The sequence below is a fragment of the Ptychodera flava genome, chromosome 22 (genome assembly GCF_041260155.1).
Source record: "Ptychodera flava strain L36383 chromosome 22, AS_Pfla_20210202, whole genome shotgun sequence".
Taxonomy (NCBI): domain Eukaryota; kingdom Metazoa; phylum Hemichordata; class Enteropneusta; family Ptychoderidae; genus Ptychodera; species Ptychodera flava.
In genome coordinates, this window is record NC_091949.1 from 3,355,827 (window position 1) to 3,372,515 (window position 16,689).

Genomic DNA, 16,689 nt, shown 5'->3' on the forward strand with positions numbered 1-16,689 from the left:
TAAGATATATGGAACTGTTTATTTATCTAATGATTTAATAGATACAAATACTTCCAGTTTTTAGCAAGTTATACAAAATAGAATTTTCCAATCTTTCTGAAAGAGCAATTTTTTACATACTTTGCCATGGGATGTAATTACATGGTTTTAACAGTCCCCAGAAGTTTTGACTCGTCAGAGAAATTAGCAAAATAAAGTCTGGTGAAAAAGGTGACACTACACTGTCAGGAAAGTCACCCATTAAGTAAAGAAAGTAACTGTAAACAATCTGACATCACTGGAATTCTCCATTGCCAATGGCAGTAATTTCATGTGGAAGCAAGAATCCATTGAGAAGACAAAAAGTAACTGTCAAATTTATTTTAGGAATGAAAATAAAAATATTCTCCTCATTTCTGAAGAAGTCAGAATGGTGGCATGTTATGTTGACCCTGAAAACCTGGGGGGTTTTGAAATGGTGGGCAGGTATATGCCTGTAGGTGAGGTGGTGGTGGAGGGGGCAGTGGTGGGGGTAGGGGGAGCCCTGTTGGCAGAGGATTTATAAATGGATGAGGGGGATTTGGTAGAAGTCCATGGGGAAATCTTTGTGGTGGGGGTTGTCTTAATGATATAGGGTTTGCTTGGTAAAATCCTTGATTATTTGAATGGTTCCAGTCAGGATTATTAAATGGATTGGCTGCCCATACATCTGTACCAAAACTTGGTCTTGGATAACCTTGACTCTGAACTTGGAAACGTGGTCCAGGAGGCCTGGGATGTCGCCATAATCCTCTTCCTCTGAACATACCTGTAACAACGTAAATGTAAGTTTTAATATCAGCTGATTACATATTCTAGTGAAATACTGCATAATGTTAATATTATCAAACTCCAGATGAGTTGGATCTAGCTTATCATGTACACTCAGGTACCCACTTGAAACTTTTCTCTGCCATAACCCTTGCTTATGTAGCAGACATTAAGATATTGAAGAAAAGTGACAATATAAAAATGGTTTAATTTAATATTTAATTTTTAAGGGAAAAGTTTGTTTGCTGACTACTACTACTACTACTACAACTTCTATAAAATTCATGACACTATATGCAGCTCAGTGCATTGTACATGACATATCATGGACTGCCAAAACCATAAACAGTGGTCCTACTACTATTGCTGCTACTACTACTACTACTGCTAGATTAGTAGCAATAATCATCATCATCATCATCATCATCATCACCACCATCACCATCATCACCATCACCATCATCATCATCATCATCATCATCATCATCAAAGTTTCAAATCCTAAAGTCTAAAGCAATTACACCGAACCTACCAATGTTCTGATGTTGAAAGTACTGTGAACTTTGTTCATGCTCCACAATGTTTGTGTTTCCTTCATTCCTATTGTGTTGCCCTTTCTCCATGTCTCTGCTACAACAGAAATAGAAAATGTTTATCTTGGGTAGGAAGTGATCTATGAAACTGGTGAATTTTACATACCTGTCAAATAGTCAGTAAAATAAACATTGTTAATTTTTGTTTTCATGTTCAACTTAACATGCAGTCTCACCATAGCATTCTCATATCCAGATAAAACACATGCTAACAAAGATTTCAACTTGGTCTGATAGCGCACAACAAATACTTAATGAGAGTTTCTTAAGAAGAGGACGGGATTGGGCTTTAGAAAGAGCTTTCATAGCAACATCATTAATCATAAATTAACAGACTGAAATATCCAAATAGAATAATTGTGAATAAATAAAGATTTTCAATTGCATGTTGCTCATTTCAACCGAGAAATTTGATTGAACACCAATGCATGATGGTGAGTGTGTGTGAGTCTGTGCTTCATGAACTCTACAGCTTGTGTAGGGGTCACGGTCAGACAATTGCAACAACTTAGCTCGGTTATTGAACCACTCTTTTTCAAGAGTGGGGATTTATCCAAGTGATTTTGACTGTGATGTCTTTGCTAGGTGACATGGTCATGTATGTTGTGAGTTTGAATCCAATTGAGAATTCATCAACAGCATGATAACATGAATCAATACATTATTTCATGATTGAGAAGTCATTTTAATGAGCGAAAGTCAAATTATGCTACTTGCCTGTGAATAATGAATCCTAAATGATGTAAACTGGATATTCAGCATCAGGTATTCAATCAAACTACTGTACACAAAAACTCATCAAGCATGGTGTCTGGTTTGCTGTGCATTAAATTGACTTTGTGTCCACTCACACACAATATTTTTAATGCCATGTGTTGACATATTTCTCTGTTCATTTCATATATCACGCAAGAATGACATACCGGAGGGCTTGTGTTTTTCTCTTTCTTTTGTCTTTACTTTGTCTACTTTTAGCCTTGGCCTCCTTTTCTCTTTCATCATCACTGTAGTCTAAAAATTCCTGAGGTGGTTCTTCATCATTTTTCCATGAAGCATCGGATCCTTTCATTCTGGGAAACAAAAAACAGGAATCTTCTGTTTGGGATAAACAATTGCACAACTTGCATCCCAAACCCAAAAACCTAACAGTTCAATTTTGCAAACATAAAGTACACATAAACCATTCTGTCTTGACTTTTCTCAGTTTCAGTTCTTTACTAACTTTCCCCCTCTTTAAAATCATCTTCACAGAAGCAGTTGGTCTGTCAGTCTGATACCTCACAAATATTGTGTGAACTCAATGTTATATTTAAAACAGGGAAACATGATTTCAATTTGTAGTCATTAATGAAACAAAAGAAATACAAAGTGGAACAAGAGGCATCTACAAAATTTCAAATCAATGATAATTTCTGCAAGTTTTCCCTTTAGTTTACATGACTGCCCTTTGTCAACATGGTGGATGATGCCATGGGTACCAATGGATTGGTACCCATGGCAACTGTACACATTCCTTGATAAGTTAGCCACGAAAGACATGGTGTTTGTTAAGTGTGACCTTGAAAGACATGGTGCTTGATAAGTGAGACCTTGAGAGACATGGTGCATGATAAGAGTGACCTTGAAAGACATGGTGCATGATAAGAGTGACCTTGAAAGACATGGTGCATGATAAGAGTGACCTTGAACGACATGGTGCATGATAAGAGTGAACTTAAAAGACATGGTGCATGATAAGAGTGACCTTGAAAGACATGGTGCATGATAAGAGTGACCTTGAAAGACATGGTGCATGATAAGAGTGACCTTGAAAGACATGGTGCATGATAAGAGTGACCTTGAAAGACATGGTGCATGATAAGAGTGACCTTGAAAGACATGGTGCATGATAAGAGTGACCTTGAAAGACATGGTGCATGATAAGAGTGACCTTGAAAGACATGGTGCATGATAAGAGTGAACTTGAAAGACATGGTGCATGATAAGCTGTGTGTAGTTGTTGAAGCCAACCTAAGCACATTAGATCTTGCTATTGAAGGTATTTGGTAGAGTAGGAATTAATCAATTGAACATTTTGCTGTCCAGAAAGCTGTAATATTTAGGTTATGGGATGCAACTACTGTGGAATCTCTAAATGCCTAGTTTTATTTGCATATTGTGTCAACAGTTGTACATCCCAGTACGTCTGCCTTCTCAGCAATGGTTTGCACAATGCTCTCTGATGGTTCTTGTGCACACTGACTGCAGCTGGTATTCCAGAGGTTCTGAGGTTCAAAGGTCATAGTACAATTTGTATAAACGGTACCTTCATTTGATATATGGCTTTATTATCAACAGCAACACTGTAAGTGAATATGAATGATTGATGGTATATTTTCTAGAACAGGTTTCGAAACATGTTCATAAAGGCTCTATATATTCTCTGCCCAACTATTGCTGAAGTGATTTCTTATCTCTGTCAGATACTTGATATCCCAATGGTGAAGCATTATTCCAGCACACTGTAAAATGATAGCAATTCTGATGAGTGGCTACTTAGATAGCCCTTTTTAGTGCATTAGCTGAATTTCATAATACAACGGGGAGTTGCCAGCAGGTAATTTATTACTTTAAGATGCAAACACTTTGCCTAATCACTTCTGGAGATGTTGAAAATTCAAGGATACGGAAAATTTGTACTCACATTCAGATAAATAGCTGTCTATTTTAAAACTGTTAATAAGCTGCCATGTCAAGTTCATATTTTGCCCCCTGGCTTCATCTTACCTCTAGTAAGAACTTTCCTATGTTTAAATCTGAAGTTTCAGGCAGCAAATTAAAAGTTCAACATCAAAACCATCCACCGTTGATCCTCAAAAATTCAAATATTTCTATCTGTATTGTTTGGGTATTTTAAAGAGTCTGACTTTTGTCAATTTAGCATTGCTCATTTAATGATGTCCCTCCCTCTGCTGGGAGTAATTTTGTGTCGTCAACAGTTCCATTGCTTTCACACTATCCCATCACTTTCACACTATTCCCAAAACATAAAAAAACATGACAAACAACATCACCTACTTTATAGATCTGAATCAATGTGTTTCTATGGTGATAGATATTAATGGTTTCTAATGGTTCAGAACACACACCATATTCCCTTGTAGAAAAACTTAGCTTCCCCTGAGTGAAAACTCTCCTTACAAACAGTTTGTCTATGTTTTGAAAATACAGCAGTTCGAACTGAATTACACTACGTCTGACATCATAACAGGAATTTGGAAAACATGTAAACTGTCGTACAATAGTCTGATGTCATACCATTCTGATCAAAGACAAACAGACAATCTCTATTTGAAGCAGATTTCAGAATAGAGGAAAGTATACAAAAAGAACTGAAAATGAGCAAACTCCATAGATAATACCTGCACACACACAATAGCAGTACTAATAAATCCAGACAGAATATAGACAATACCTACACACACACAATACCGATACAAATAAATCCATACAGAATATAGACAATACCTGCACACACACAATAGCAGTACTAATAAATCCATACAGAATATAGACAATACCTGCACACACACAATAGCAGTACTAATAAATCCGGACGGAATATAGACAATACCTGCACACACACAATAGCAGTACTAATAAATCCGGACGGAATATAGACAATACCTGCACACACACACAATAGCAGTACTAATAAATCCAGACGGAATATAGACAATACCTGCACACACACAATAGCAGTACTAATAAATCCAGACGGAATATAGACAATACCTACACACACACAATAGCAGTACTAATAAATCCATACAGAATATAGACAATACCTGCACACACACAATAGCAGTACTAATAAATCCATACAGAATATAGACAATACCTACACACACACAATAGCAGTACTAATAAATCCAGACGGAATATAGATAATACCTGCACACACACAATAGCAGTACTAATAAATCCAGACAGAATATAGACAATACCTACACACACACAATACCGATACAAATAAATCCATACACTCTATTCAAGGTTCGTGCAATTTACATTTTAGTCCCTTTAACTTCTGATTATTGATTATCTCCATGATTTTACGCTGGATCTTTCTTAAATTTGCAACTCATGACTTCAAAAGGTCAATCTTCAACCTGTTCTACACCAACTAATCAAAGACAGAATATAAATATAGTGATTCTCTGTACAGAGATACATCTATACTTGTACAAACAGACATACAAATACAAGACAAAGATGGATCCAAATATCTTCCAATACCATGAATACAGATGTTGTAATATGGAGAAGGTCACCAGAATACACTTAAGGGCCAATAGATGTAACTTTTGACAATTTTTCATCGTTTTTGTTTTGTGTCACTCACAGGTACTTGTTATACCCCTCAAAGCATGTTGATATAGCCACATGTACAATTTAGCTTGTCAACAAAGCATCTATATGTGTAAAAGAGACTGCTTGTTTACATTTGAATGTACTCCGTACCAGAATTCGCTTGTTAACAACAACATTGCAGTCTACACATTTAAAGGCTGAGTTGACAAGGTGAATACTGTGTATCCCAACATGCTTTGGGGAGAAGAAAAATAAAACTGTAGTTGAAATTTAAAAAATAGCAAAAATATCATCAAAAGTCACAGCTACTGGCCTTTCAATGATTACTTGACTAATCAACAATTATTGAACATCAACCTATGCAATGGCCATACGATGAGCTATGCAATGGCCATACGATGAGCTATGCAATGGCCATACGATGACCTATGCAATGGCCATACGATGACCTATGCAATGGCCATACGATGACCTATGCAATGGCCATACGATGAGCTATGCAATGGCCATACGATGACCTATGCAATGGCCATACGATGAGCTATGCAATGGCCATACGATGAGCTATGCAATGGCCATACGATGAGCTATGCAATGGCCATACGATGAGCTATGCAATGGCCATACGATGACCTATGCAATGGCCATACGATGAGCTATGCAATGGCCATACGATGAGCTATGCAATGGCCATACGATGGCTATGCAATGGCCATACAATGACCTATGCAATGGCCATACGATGACCTATGCAATGGCCATACGATGACCTATGCAATGGCCATACGATGAGCTATGCAATGGCCATATGATGAGCTATGCAATGGCCATACGATGAGCTATGCAATGGCCATACGATGAGCTATGCAATGGCCATACAATGAGCTATGCAATGGCCATACGATGACCTATGCAATGGCCATACGATGACCCATACAATGGCCATATGATGAGCTATGCAATGGCCATACGATGACCCATGCAATGGCCATACCATGACCTATGCAATGGCCATACGATGAGCTATGCAATGGCCATACGATGACCTATGCAATGGCCATACGATGAGCTATGCAATGGCCATACGATGACCTATGCAATGGCCATACGATGACCTATGCAATGGCCATACGATGAGCTATGCAATGGCCATACGATGAGCTATGCAATGGCCATACGATGACCTATGCAATGGCCATACGATGACCTATGCAATGGCAATACGATGACCTATGCGATGGCCATACGATGAGCTATGCGATGGCCATACGATGAGCTATGCAATGGCCATACAATGAGCTATGCAATGGCCATATGATGAGCTATGCAATGGCCATACGATGAGCTATGCAATGGCCATACGATGAGCTATGCAATGACCATACGATGACCTATGCAATGGCCATATGATGAGCTATGCATTCTATGATGAGTACATACTTACCTTTGCAGTTGTGCAAGGAAAACATAAGATGTATATTCTTCATTATCCCTAGCGTAGTAGATTTTATCTTGTAACTCTATCCCCTTGGACTTAATGTGATTTGTGGAGTTAAATCGTACTGCATAGAGAGGTGACAATACAGGGCCAAACACTTCAAAGATCTACAGCAAACAAAAGGAGAACACTTATTTTGATATGTGTATTTGAGATTTTCGAACAACAAACATACATTGATATTTTGTACTCTTTTTACTTGTCTAAAAAGAGTTATGATTTGATAAAGTTGCAGTGATTCTATTCTGTGATTAGACACTGAATTAAAGTTTCATCACAGTGTAGTTTCTTTGAATAAATGACTACAAAATGTTCACTACAATTCAAAATTTGTGCATATGCATGTACCCTATTGAAAGTAATGGCTTTACCGGTATATCTTTTGGCATACCATTATTTGAATAAGTTCCATGGTAAGATGATACCATGTAACTTGGTAAATCCTTTATAAAATTGACAGAGTCTGCATTTTTCAAGGAATGTAAGATCCATCAAGTCACATACAGTGGACACAATCATTTGATGCTGAATTCAGCAGATACCAACCTTTTTACCCCATTCCCAGTTAGCAGGTCCACATTCACTAGTGACAACAATGGTTTTGGGCCAAACCATAGTGGCGAAAGGGTTAAGGTATCATAGAAATGTACTGCTTTATTGTAACTATGCGATAACTTATTCAAATATGCCTTCTGGTAAAACAATTCACAGCCTACTGCACATTGTTGCTTCACCACTGTAGCTTTCCAGCATTGGTGCTGCATTGATACAAACAGGTGATGCAGTTTCATTACAATTTGTAAAGTGACTTTTTCAAATGCAAATCAACTGACACTGCACTGACAATGACATTGACATTGACACTGCACACAAGTAGCAGTAGCTCAGCAGCAAAACTTTGATTTGGCAGTGCAGATTGACCGTGACATTACCATGAGCGTTGCAATTTGAAGAAACTGTGTAGTCACTGCACAGTGACTTACAAGTGTTATGTTGGTGAGATTTTCTGTTTTCTGGTGACCAGGTGAGCATAGTTCTGGAATTGTTCCTGACAACTGGAAATATCCAAGTGATAGGAGTTTCCATACTTTAGATATTTTCATACATACTCTTTGTTGGAATTGGAAATGTCTTAATGGAACAAGGAGTGTCCCTAATGCAGATATTCTGTGTACTGTTCATCAGAATTGTAAATTTCTCAGGGTAAGAGTTTCCAGACTGCAGATATTCTATGTGAGTTGTTCGTTGAAGGTAATGTGTAACTGTTTGTCATGAACTGTGAGACAAGAATAATGGCACACACAAATCAGTATTATCGTCAAGCTATAGAGCTTTCTTATTGGACCGTGAACTTAATCTAAAAAGATTAAGAATATTTATAAAAGGTATAGAATATTTACAGTTGGTCACCTGGTCACATTTAGTTTGCCGTTTTATTGTCAAGTAATTAGTCTTTGCCTTTTTAAATTCTTCTTTTCTTGTTATTGTCAAATCATTTTCTTCAGAGCAGTGCCTGATTTCATAAATAACACATTATAATCTTTTATTTGACATTCTGATATGCCTCTCTGATTGGCTGGAGCTGGAGTTTATATTCTCAACAAGAAGACCTGCGCACTGCGTATCATTTTTGAGCTCGCGCAAATTTTGAACTCCAGCTTGAGAGCTCAATGTGCCATAATGTCTACAGATTGAGATTGATTTTGATTGTTAAATTTTAGTCTGGTGCAGCTCGATGAACCCACAAATGAAGAGTTTGTATAAGCAGCAACGGCGATGTAACAACAACATAATTTTTTACAATTCTTTTTGAGTGTTTTTTCAAGTAAAATTCTTCAAGTTTGATGTATAATCACAATATCGATGTGTTGTGTTACCGTATTGTATGGAATCAGCTGTGCACACGCATGTGTTCTGAAATGTTCTTTTTAGAGTTTGTGTTGAGGCTGGGTACCTTAACCCTCATTCCAACTTTTCGGTCCTAAATAACGACACTGTCCACTTGTATTTAATTTTAACATATTATAATGAGATTATAAATGGTGCGCTTAGGTATTTTGTTGTGGATATAAGACCTCTGGGGTGAAAATAAGCAATATTCGGGCAAAATAATAACATCGCTTTGCTCTGTGATTTTTCCCGCCAAATATGCTAATTTTCAACCCAGAGGTCTTATATCCACAACCAAATACCTTCACTTGCCGTTTATAACCTCTAAATCCTTGTTGCAACACACTGCTAAGTCTGGAAAGTTGTTGTAAATTTATACGGCCAGTAATTTCAACTCTTGCAACCTACTTGTCATAAACAAGACATCATACATACATCAGTAACAGTTTATGGAAGTTTTATGGACTTAATATATTAAATTGTGACAATGTTGAAAATTGAAGAAACACAGCACCTACCCAAAAATAAAATTTGTGCATTTGTACTGCGTTTCAACATTTTTTATCTTCTTCACTGATAATAAATTCAAAGATCAGATGTGTACACATCAGCTGTGAAATTGGTTGTGTAGACATGACCGATAATATGATTAAAGGGACAAAGTCGGTCATTTTTCATGAATTTTGTTTGATAAGAGATACTACTTATATTGTTTGACATGTTGAAAGATACTGAATAAATTGGTGACCGTGCACATATTCGACCCCCGTTTTGGCAATTAAAATGAAATCATGGCGAAAATGAATTAATGGTCATGACCATTAATTTATTTTCGTGATGGTTTCATACATCGTGTCTAAACCGGGGGTGGAATATATGCATGGTCACCCATTCATTCAGTATCTTTCAACATGTCAAAGAATATAAGCAGTATTTTGCATCAAACAAAATTCATGAAAAATGACGGACTTTGTCCTTTTAATATTGGGTAGCTGAAAAATCTTGAGACAGATTTTTAAAACAGAGTATTTATTCCATGTGCAACAAAAGATGTATCAAATTCAGCTTTCTAAAATACCAGTTTTCCAAGAAACAATGGTCAAAGAAAACCGGTATTACAAGAAATAGCAGAGAAATGAAAAGGAAATTCAATTAAGGTCACAGTTTATAGTATACATGTTATGTAATGTTCATTTCATTCTGCATGAATATCTATCATTTAACACAAAAAGTTTCATGTGACATTTACATTATTGTTAATGGTAGCAGTCTAGCTTCTCGTCTCAACTTGCCATTCTTTACAGTACCAGCAATAAATTCTGAAAAATACAATGTAAGGAAAATATCAGCCTTTACGATGTGAACTGAGATTGTTAAAACTGCAATTTGATGAATAAAACCAACAACTATTTGAAAAACTGAAGCAGGGAAACCGAATGAATAACATTTATAATTATTAAATTATAATTAAAATGGACTTCCAACAACTTGTTGTACCTGTCCCACGACAATAATTTAGTGTTACTCAAATATGCAAAGTTGACAATGTGCAAAAGTCTCAGCAATATTTGCAATTCATTTACATATTTTAACCACTGTGAGGAAATAAAAATCAATTAACTATAAATCAGTGCTCACCAAACACTTATCTACGGTTAATAGTCGCAATACAAAGTCATAGAACAGATCATGATCGATGGTGATGTACAGTACATTGACTTACCTTATATTTCAGTTAATTCCCGGTTGCAGGTCCCTCTGTGGTGTGCACAGTACAAATTACCAAGAAAATATAGTTGGCATCTTTAGTGGGTTTGTGTTCACAAATTTTGAACTCTGTCTCTGATATACACCTTTTCACAACTCTTTCACATCATTTGGCTGGCAAGTCCACAGGAAGATTGTTCCAGAAAACTCTCAATGACAAATACTTAGGTGCCAGTAAAGAAATCTTAATTCACGGTGCGCTGTTCAAGCCTTATGACGTTCATGGCAGTGTGATCATTACTCCATTGATAATGTAATCCTATTTCAAATGCTGGATTTTACAATGCAAGCAGCTCCTTTACATTACATATTCATAATAATTATCTTATCATCGCAACAGCTCACAAGAGAGTAAGTTCTTTCGGTTCAAAAAATCAATATCAATTTGCAAAGTTAACTGAGTTGAACCAGGCCCTCAAAGTAAAAATGTTGGCTGCTTTCAGCTGATGCTGTACAAACAGCAAAATAACTGCAAAATTACTTCCAATCTAACTGTATGACTTGACCATTTTACTGGTCATTTGGCCGTATGGCTACCAAAGGTATTCCTGAACTCACTGAAATTTCCAGAAACAGCAGAGATGTTATTCACTGCACACAGAAGATGCAAAGAGTATAGCATACCACACATGAATTGTTTTGTTTGCCACAAATTAGCTGCACAGAATTAACCTCATTGACATGCTTATCGTTGGGGTTTGCTGCACAGAAGATACATGGTTTTGTCTTCTGATGTACTGTTTATTCACAGATTTCACACCATGCAAAACATGTGCAAGTAGTTGCATTGTCCTGCACATCCTCTGCAGCACAGCTTTCCTGTACAGTACCAGTGTTGTAGCAGTGCAGTAGTTGTGTATATTCTGTACTGCACAGCTGCTGCACAATTTCATCTTCATAACAGTTGTGAACAGTCATTTTTTTCACAAGATTTCCAATACCAAAAGAAATAAATATGCAGCAAAATTATCACTGTTTATCACTTTTTTGTACCTACGATGGCTTAATGCTTAATGTTTTCAAAGCTTACTGTGTTATGTAGGTCATTCCCCCACACTCATCATGACCTGAGTTCAATTAGTCTAGAAAATCCTCAAGGTCACTGCCCTTGATGACCTAACAACCTTGAATTCAATTAGTCATGTTTGGAATGTTCTGGAAAGTTGATTAGTTGTGTAAGAGAGATAATTTAGAACAGTAATTAGCATGTCAATAAAAGTTCTAGATTGTTCTTATATGCCTTTATAAAAGGGACGTGCTCAGCTTCCAGTCAGACTTTTGGGATCGTGTCTCTTGTGTGTTACTAAACTCCAGCAGTAGTCATTCTCAAGACTTTTCAAGACCTTCACTGTCAACGCTGGATTTATACTGTGGTCTTTGTGCAGCTTCAAGCCTGCAAGCCAAAGGACTGTTCATTCATCCGACTGACTGTTACAACTCTGAGACTGGAGCTTTGCCGTCCCAGCTGAGATAAGTAGTCTGTACACTTTTAAAGCTTGTACTCTGTCCCTAACTTAGCAATTAGTTTTGTTTTCGTAATAAATTTTGTTTAAACGGAAACTGCTGAGTTCACCCTTTTGTTCGTTTTCTCTGCACGTAACAAAATTGGGGGCTTGTCCGGGTACGAATATTTTGAGCCGTTTGACAACATTTTGACAGCCTTTTCAAAACTACTGTATACTGTGAACTCAGCGAAATTTAATCATGGCGGAATTTAAACCAGACGAATTTATGGATGACCTTGATCAGGACACATTTAATTCCCTCAGAAAAGACAACCTCATAAACTGGCCAATTTCCTTAAAGTAGAAGTCAAAAGATCTATGCGCAAGAGGGAATACAGTACCGTATTGCCAAACATCTAGTTGATTTAGGCCAATTTGAGGAATCCACCCTGAAAGATTATGAGCCCGAGTCTACCTCTGAACTCAGAAAATTAGAATTAGAAATGCAGACAAATTTGGAGATCAAGAAACTAGAATTACAAATGAGAGAGAAAGAATTACAAATGGAAAAAGAGAGACAGGCAGATTTGGAGCTTAAGAAATTGGAATTAGAAAAGGAAAAATTACAAATGGAAGAAAGGGAAAGGCGGAAAAATTACAAATGGAAGAAAGACAGAGAGAAAAAGAATTGCGATTAGAAGAACAGCGATTACAGGTAGAAATAAAACGTTTAGAGCTTGGACAGTCAGGAAAATTCTTCCCTTCAGACAAGTTTGACATCACTAAGCATTTCAGGCTAGTTCCCCCTTTCCAAGAAAAGGATGTTGATAAATATTTCCTTCATTTTGAGAAATTGCTCAGAGTCTGAATTGGCCTAAGGAGTCCTGGTCTATGCTTTTGCAAAGTGCTTTGGTAGGTAAAGACAGAGAAATTTACATTCAGTTGTCAGTAGAGCAGGCTTCAAATTATGATTCTGTGAAGGAATTAATTCTCAAGGGCAATGAATTGGTGCCTGAAGCTTACCGTCAGAAATTTAGGGATTGTGAGAAGGTGAAAGATCAAACTTATGTTGAATTTGCTTGAACAAAAGAACAACTGTCTGATCGTTGGTGTTCTTCTGAAAAGGTCAGTCAGAATTATGATAAGTTACGACAACTCGTTTTGATTGAGGAATTTAAAAGGTGCATCCGGAGTGACATCAAGACTTTATCAATGAACAAAAGGCAGATACATTAGAGGTTGCTGCACGTTTGGCCGATGATTATTCATTGACCCACAAATCTTCATTTCTCAGCAAACCATCCCAGTCCTTTTCCTACAGAAACAATGCAGGTAAATTTAACTCCTCCTTTTCATCCAAGAATTTTTCAAAGGACAGTAGAAAATCAAATGACAACAGTTCACAGAGTTCAAGTAACACTCCCACATCATCAGATCCCAAGTCTCAATCTCCTTCTGACAAACAGTTCGGTACACTTTCTTGTAATTATTGTAAGAAAGACGGCCATTTAATGTCAGAGTGTTTCAAATTGAAAAGAAAACGTGAAGGTCAAAGTGGTCAAAGTGGATCTAAGCCCACCGGCTTTATTTCTTCATCAACTCAATTAGAGTCTAATAATGTGTGCAACACATTTTCTGAGGTTAAACCCCTCTATCCCCAATTAATGAGGTCAAGGTCAATTCTTCACAAGATAGCATTATGGGTATTTTCGAACCATTTATTCATGATGGTTTTATATCACTTTCTAGTGATTTTTCTTCCGCTACCCCTGTCAAAATTTTAAGAGATACCGGGGCTTCCCAGTCTCTTTTGTTGGCAGATACCCTGCCGTTTTCTGAAAAGTCATTTTCAGGTTCTAAAGTTCTTATTAAGGGGGTAGATTGCAATGACTTTATTCCTGTTCCTCTCCATAATGTCTATTTGTCTTCGGACTTTGTTTCTGGACCTGTGACTTTAGGTATTAGGCCTTTTTTGCCTTTTGAAGGGATTCACCTTCTTCTTGGAAACGACCTTGCTGGGGACAAGGTCATTACTAATCCACTTGTGACTGATAATCCTAGTTTAGATCAAAATCCAGAGCCAATAGAGGAAAACATTCCCGGCCTTTTCCCATCATGTGCCATTACTCGAGCCATGTCAAAGAAAACTTCTGAGAATCAAAATACTCTCAAAAATAATGTCACAGATGTTGACTTAAATGACACCTTTCTCAGTCAGGTGTTTGACACGGAGCATTCCGTTATCCCTCGTGGATTTGAAACTTCCAGTAAAACTTCTGCTGACCAAAGTCAGACATTTTCTAGATCAAATCTCATTGCAGAACAACACAAAGACCCAGATATTTTGTGTTTGTTTGACAGGGTAGATGATGAAGATAAAACTTCAGATAGCTCTGTTTCCTATTATACAAATCTGGTATTCTCATGCGTAAATGGAGACCTCCAGATGTTTTGGTTGATGACGATTGGGCTATAAAACATCAAATTGTGGTTCCAAAGCCCTATCGTGCTGAAATATTGCGCCTGGCCCATGAAACGCCCTGGGCTGGTCATTTGGGAGTAAGGAAAACTTATCATAAAATTCTCAGTCACTTTTATTGGCCTAATCTCAGGCAGGATGTAGCACATTTCTGTAAAACTTGTCACACATGTCAAATGGTAGGAAAGCCAAATCAGACCATTCCAAAGGCCCCTTTACAGCCAATTCCTGCATTTCAAGAACCATTTAGTAGGATACTAATAGACTGTGTTGGGCCCCTACCAAAAACAAGATCAGGCAATGAGTACATGTTGACAATTATGTGTACATCAACTCGGTTCCCAGAAGCCATACCACTGAGGAACATAAAGACAAAGACTATAGTGAGAGCTTTTGTCAAATTTTTTCACTTTATTCGGCCTCCCTAAATGTGTCCAGTCCGATCAAGGTTCCAACTTTATGTCTGGAATTTTTCAAGAAGTCATGGATCAGGTAGTCATTAAACAGTATAGGTCATCCGCCTATCATCCAGAAAGTCAGAGTGCTCTTTAGCAATTTCATAAAACCTCGAAAAATATGATTAGGGCCTACTGTTTTGACACAAAGAAACATTGGGGATGAAGGAATTCGTTTTCTGCTGTTTGCAGTTAGAGAGTCATTTCAAGAGTCTCTTTGTTTATGCCCATTTGAGCTTGTATATGACATACAGTCAGTGGCCCACTCAAGCTTTTTGAAGAGAAATTCCTATCAGACGAACATGGTTGTCTGAATATTTTGCAATATGTGTCAGATGTTCGTACAAAACACTCTAAGGCATGTGAATTAGCCAGAGAAAACATTGAGTCATCTCAGCAGTCCATGAAAATCAAATACGATAAAAACACCTCAAAACGGAAGTTTGAACCAGGTCAAAAGGTTCTTGTTCTACTTCCAATTCCTGGAAAACCATTCCATGCTCGTTACTTTGGGCCATATCTAATTGATAAGAAATTGAGTGATTTAAATTACATCATAATAACACCTGACAGGCGAAAACAAAAACAGCTATGTCACATAAATATGCTTAAGCCATATTTGGATAGGGATAATCCTACTATAACTCAGCCTGTCAGTGCAGTCAGTTCAAACCATTATGAAGATAGTGATACTGAAACTGACTTGAGTGAAAATACTCTAAACTCAAAGCTGGGCTCGGTCAAGCTTCAGAACTCAGAAATCCTGGAGAAGCTGGAGTCTACAAAGTTGGCACACCTCCAGCCAGAACAACAACAACAGGTGAAAGAACTGCTCCACGAATATAAACACCTGTTTCAAGATGTTCCAACGAGGACAAACGTCATCTATCACGACGTTGATGTTGGGGACAGTAAGCCTGTAAAACAACATCCATACAGACTGAATCCAACAAAAGCGAAATATCTCCAGGAAGAAGTCAAATACCTGCTGGACAATGACTTTATTGAACCCAGTAAAAGTAACTGGAGTTCGCCGTGCATACTTGTTCCCAAATCAGACCACAGTTATCGTATGTGCACGGACTTTAGGAAGGTCAACACTTTAACAAAGACAGACACTTTCCAATCCCGAGGATTGATGACTGCATCGACCGAGTGGGAAAAGCCAAGTATGTGACAAATTTGACCTACTGAAGGGATTTTGGCAAGTCCCTCTGACGGATCGTGCTCGTGAAATATCCGCCTTTGTTACACCAGACGGATTGTTCCAGTACAAGGTGATGCCATTCGGAATGAAGAACTCTCCGGCAACGTTCCAACGGATGATCAACGACGTCATATCCGGGCTAGACGGGTGTGCAGCTTACGTTGACGACGTCGTCCTGTATAGTGACACCTGGGAGGAACACATCAAGCTCAT

The 16,689-nt window shown here is 37.6% G+C and overlaps 1 protein-coding gene across 4 annotated transcripts in view; it reads right to left on the reverse strand.

Annotated features, from left to right (window-relative positions):
- LOC139122468 (H/ACA ribonucleoprotein complex non-core subunit NAF1-like) overlaps positions 1-16,689 on the reverse strand; it is a 70,475-nt gene continuing 53,786 nt past the window's right edge. For 2 of the 4 annotated variants that reach the window (XM_070687864.1, XM_070687863.1), the window contains exons 6-9: positions 7,180-7,340; positions 2,306-2,452; positions 1,322-1,416; positions 1-787 (exon numbers count right to left, since the gene is read on the reverse strand). In XM_070687864.1, coding sequence (XP_070543965.1) covers positions 405-787; positions 1,322-1,416; positions 2,306-2,452; positions 7,180-7,340 — 786 coding nt within the window. In that variant the 3' untranslated portion in view covers positions 1-404. Of the gene's footprint in view, positions 788-1,321; positions 1,420-2,305; positions 2,453-7,179; positions 7,341-16,689 lie in introns of all 4 variants that reach the window. The other 2 variants (XM_070687862.1, XM_070687861.1) reach the window with 1 other exon arrangement.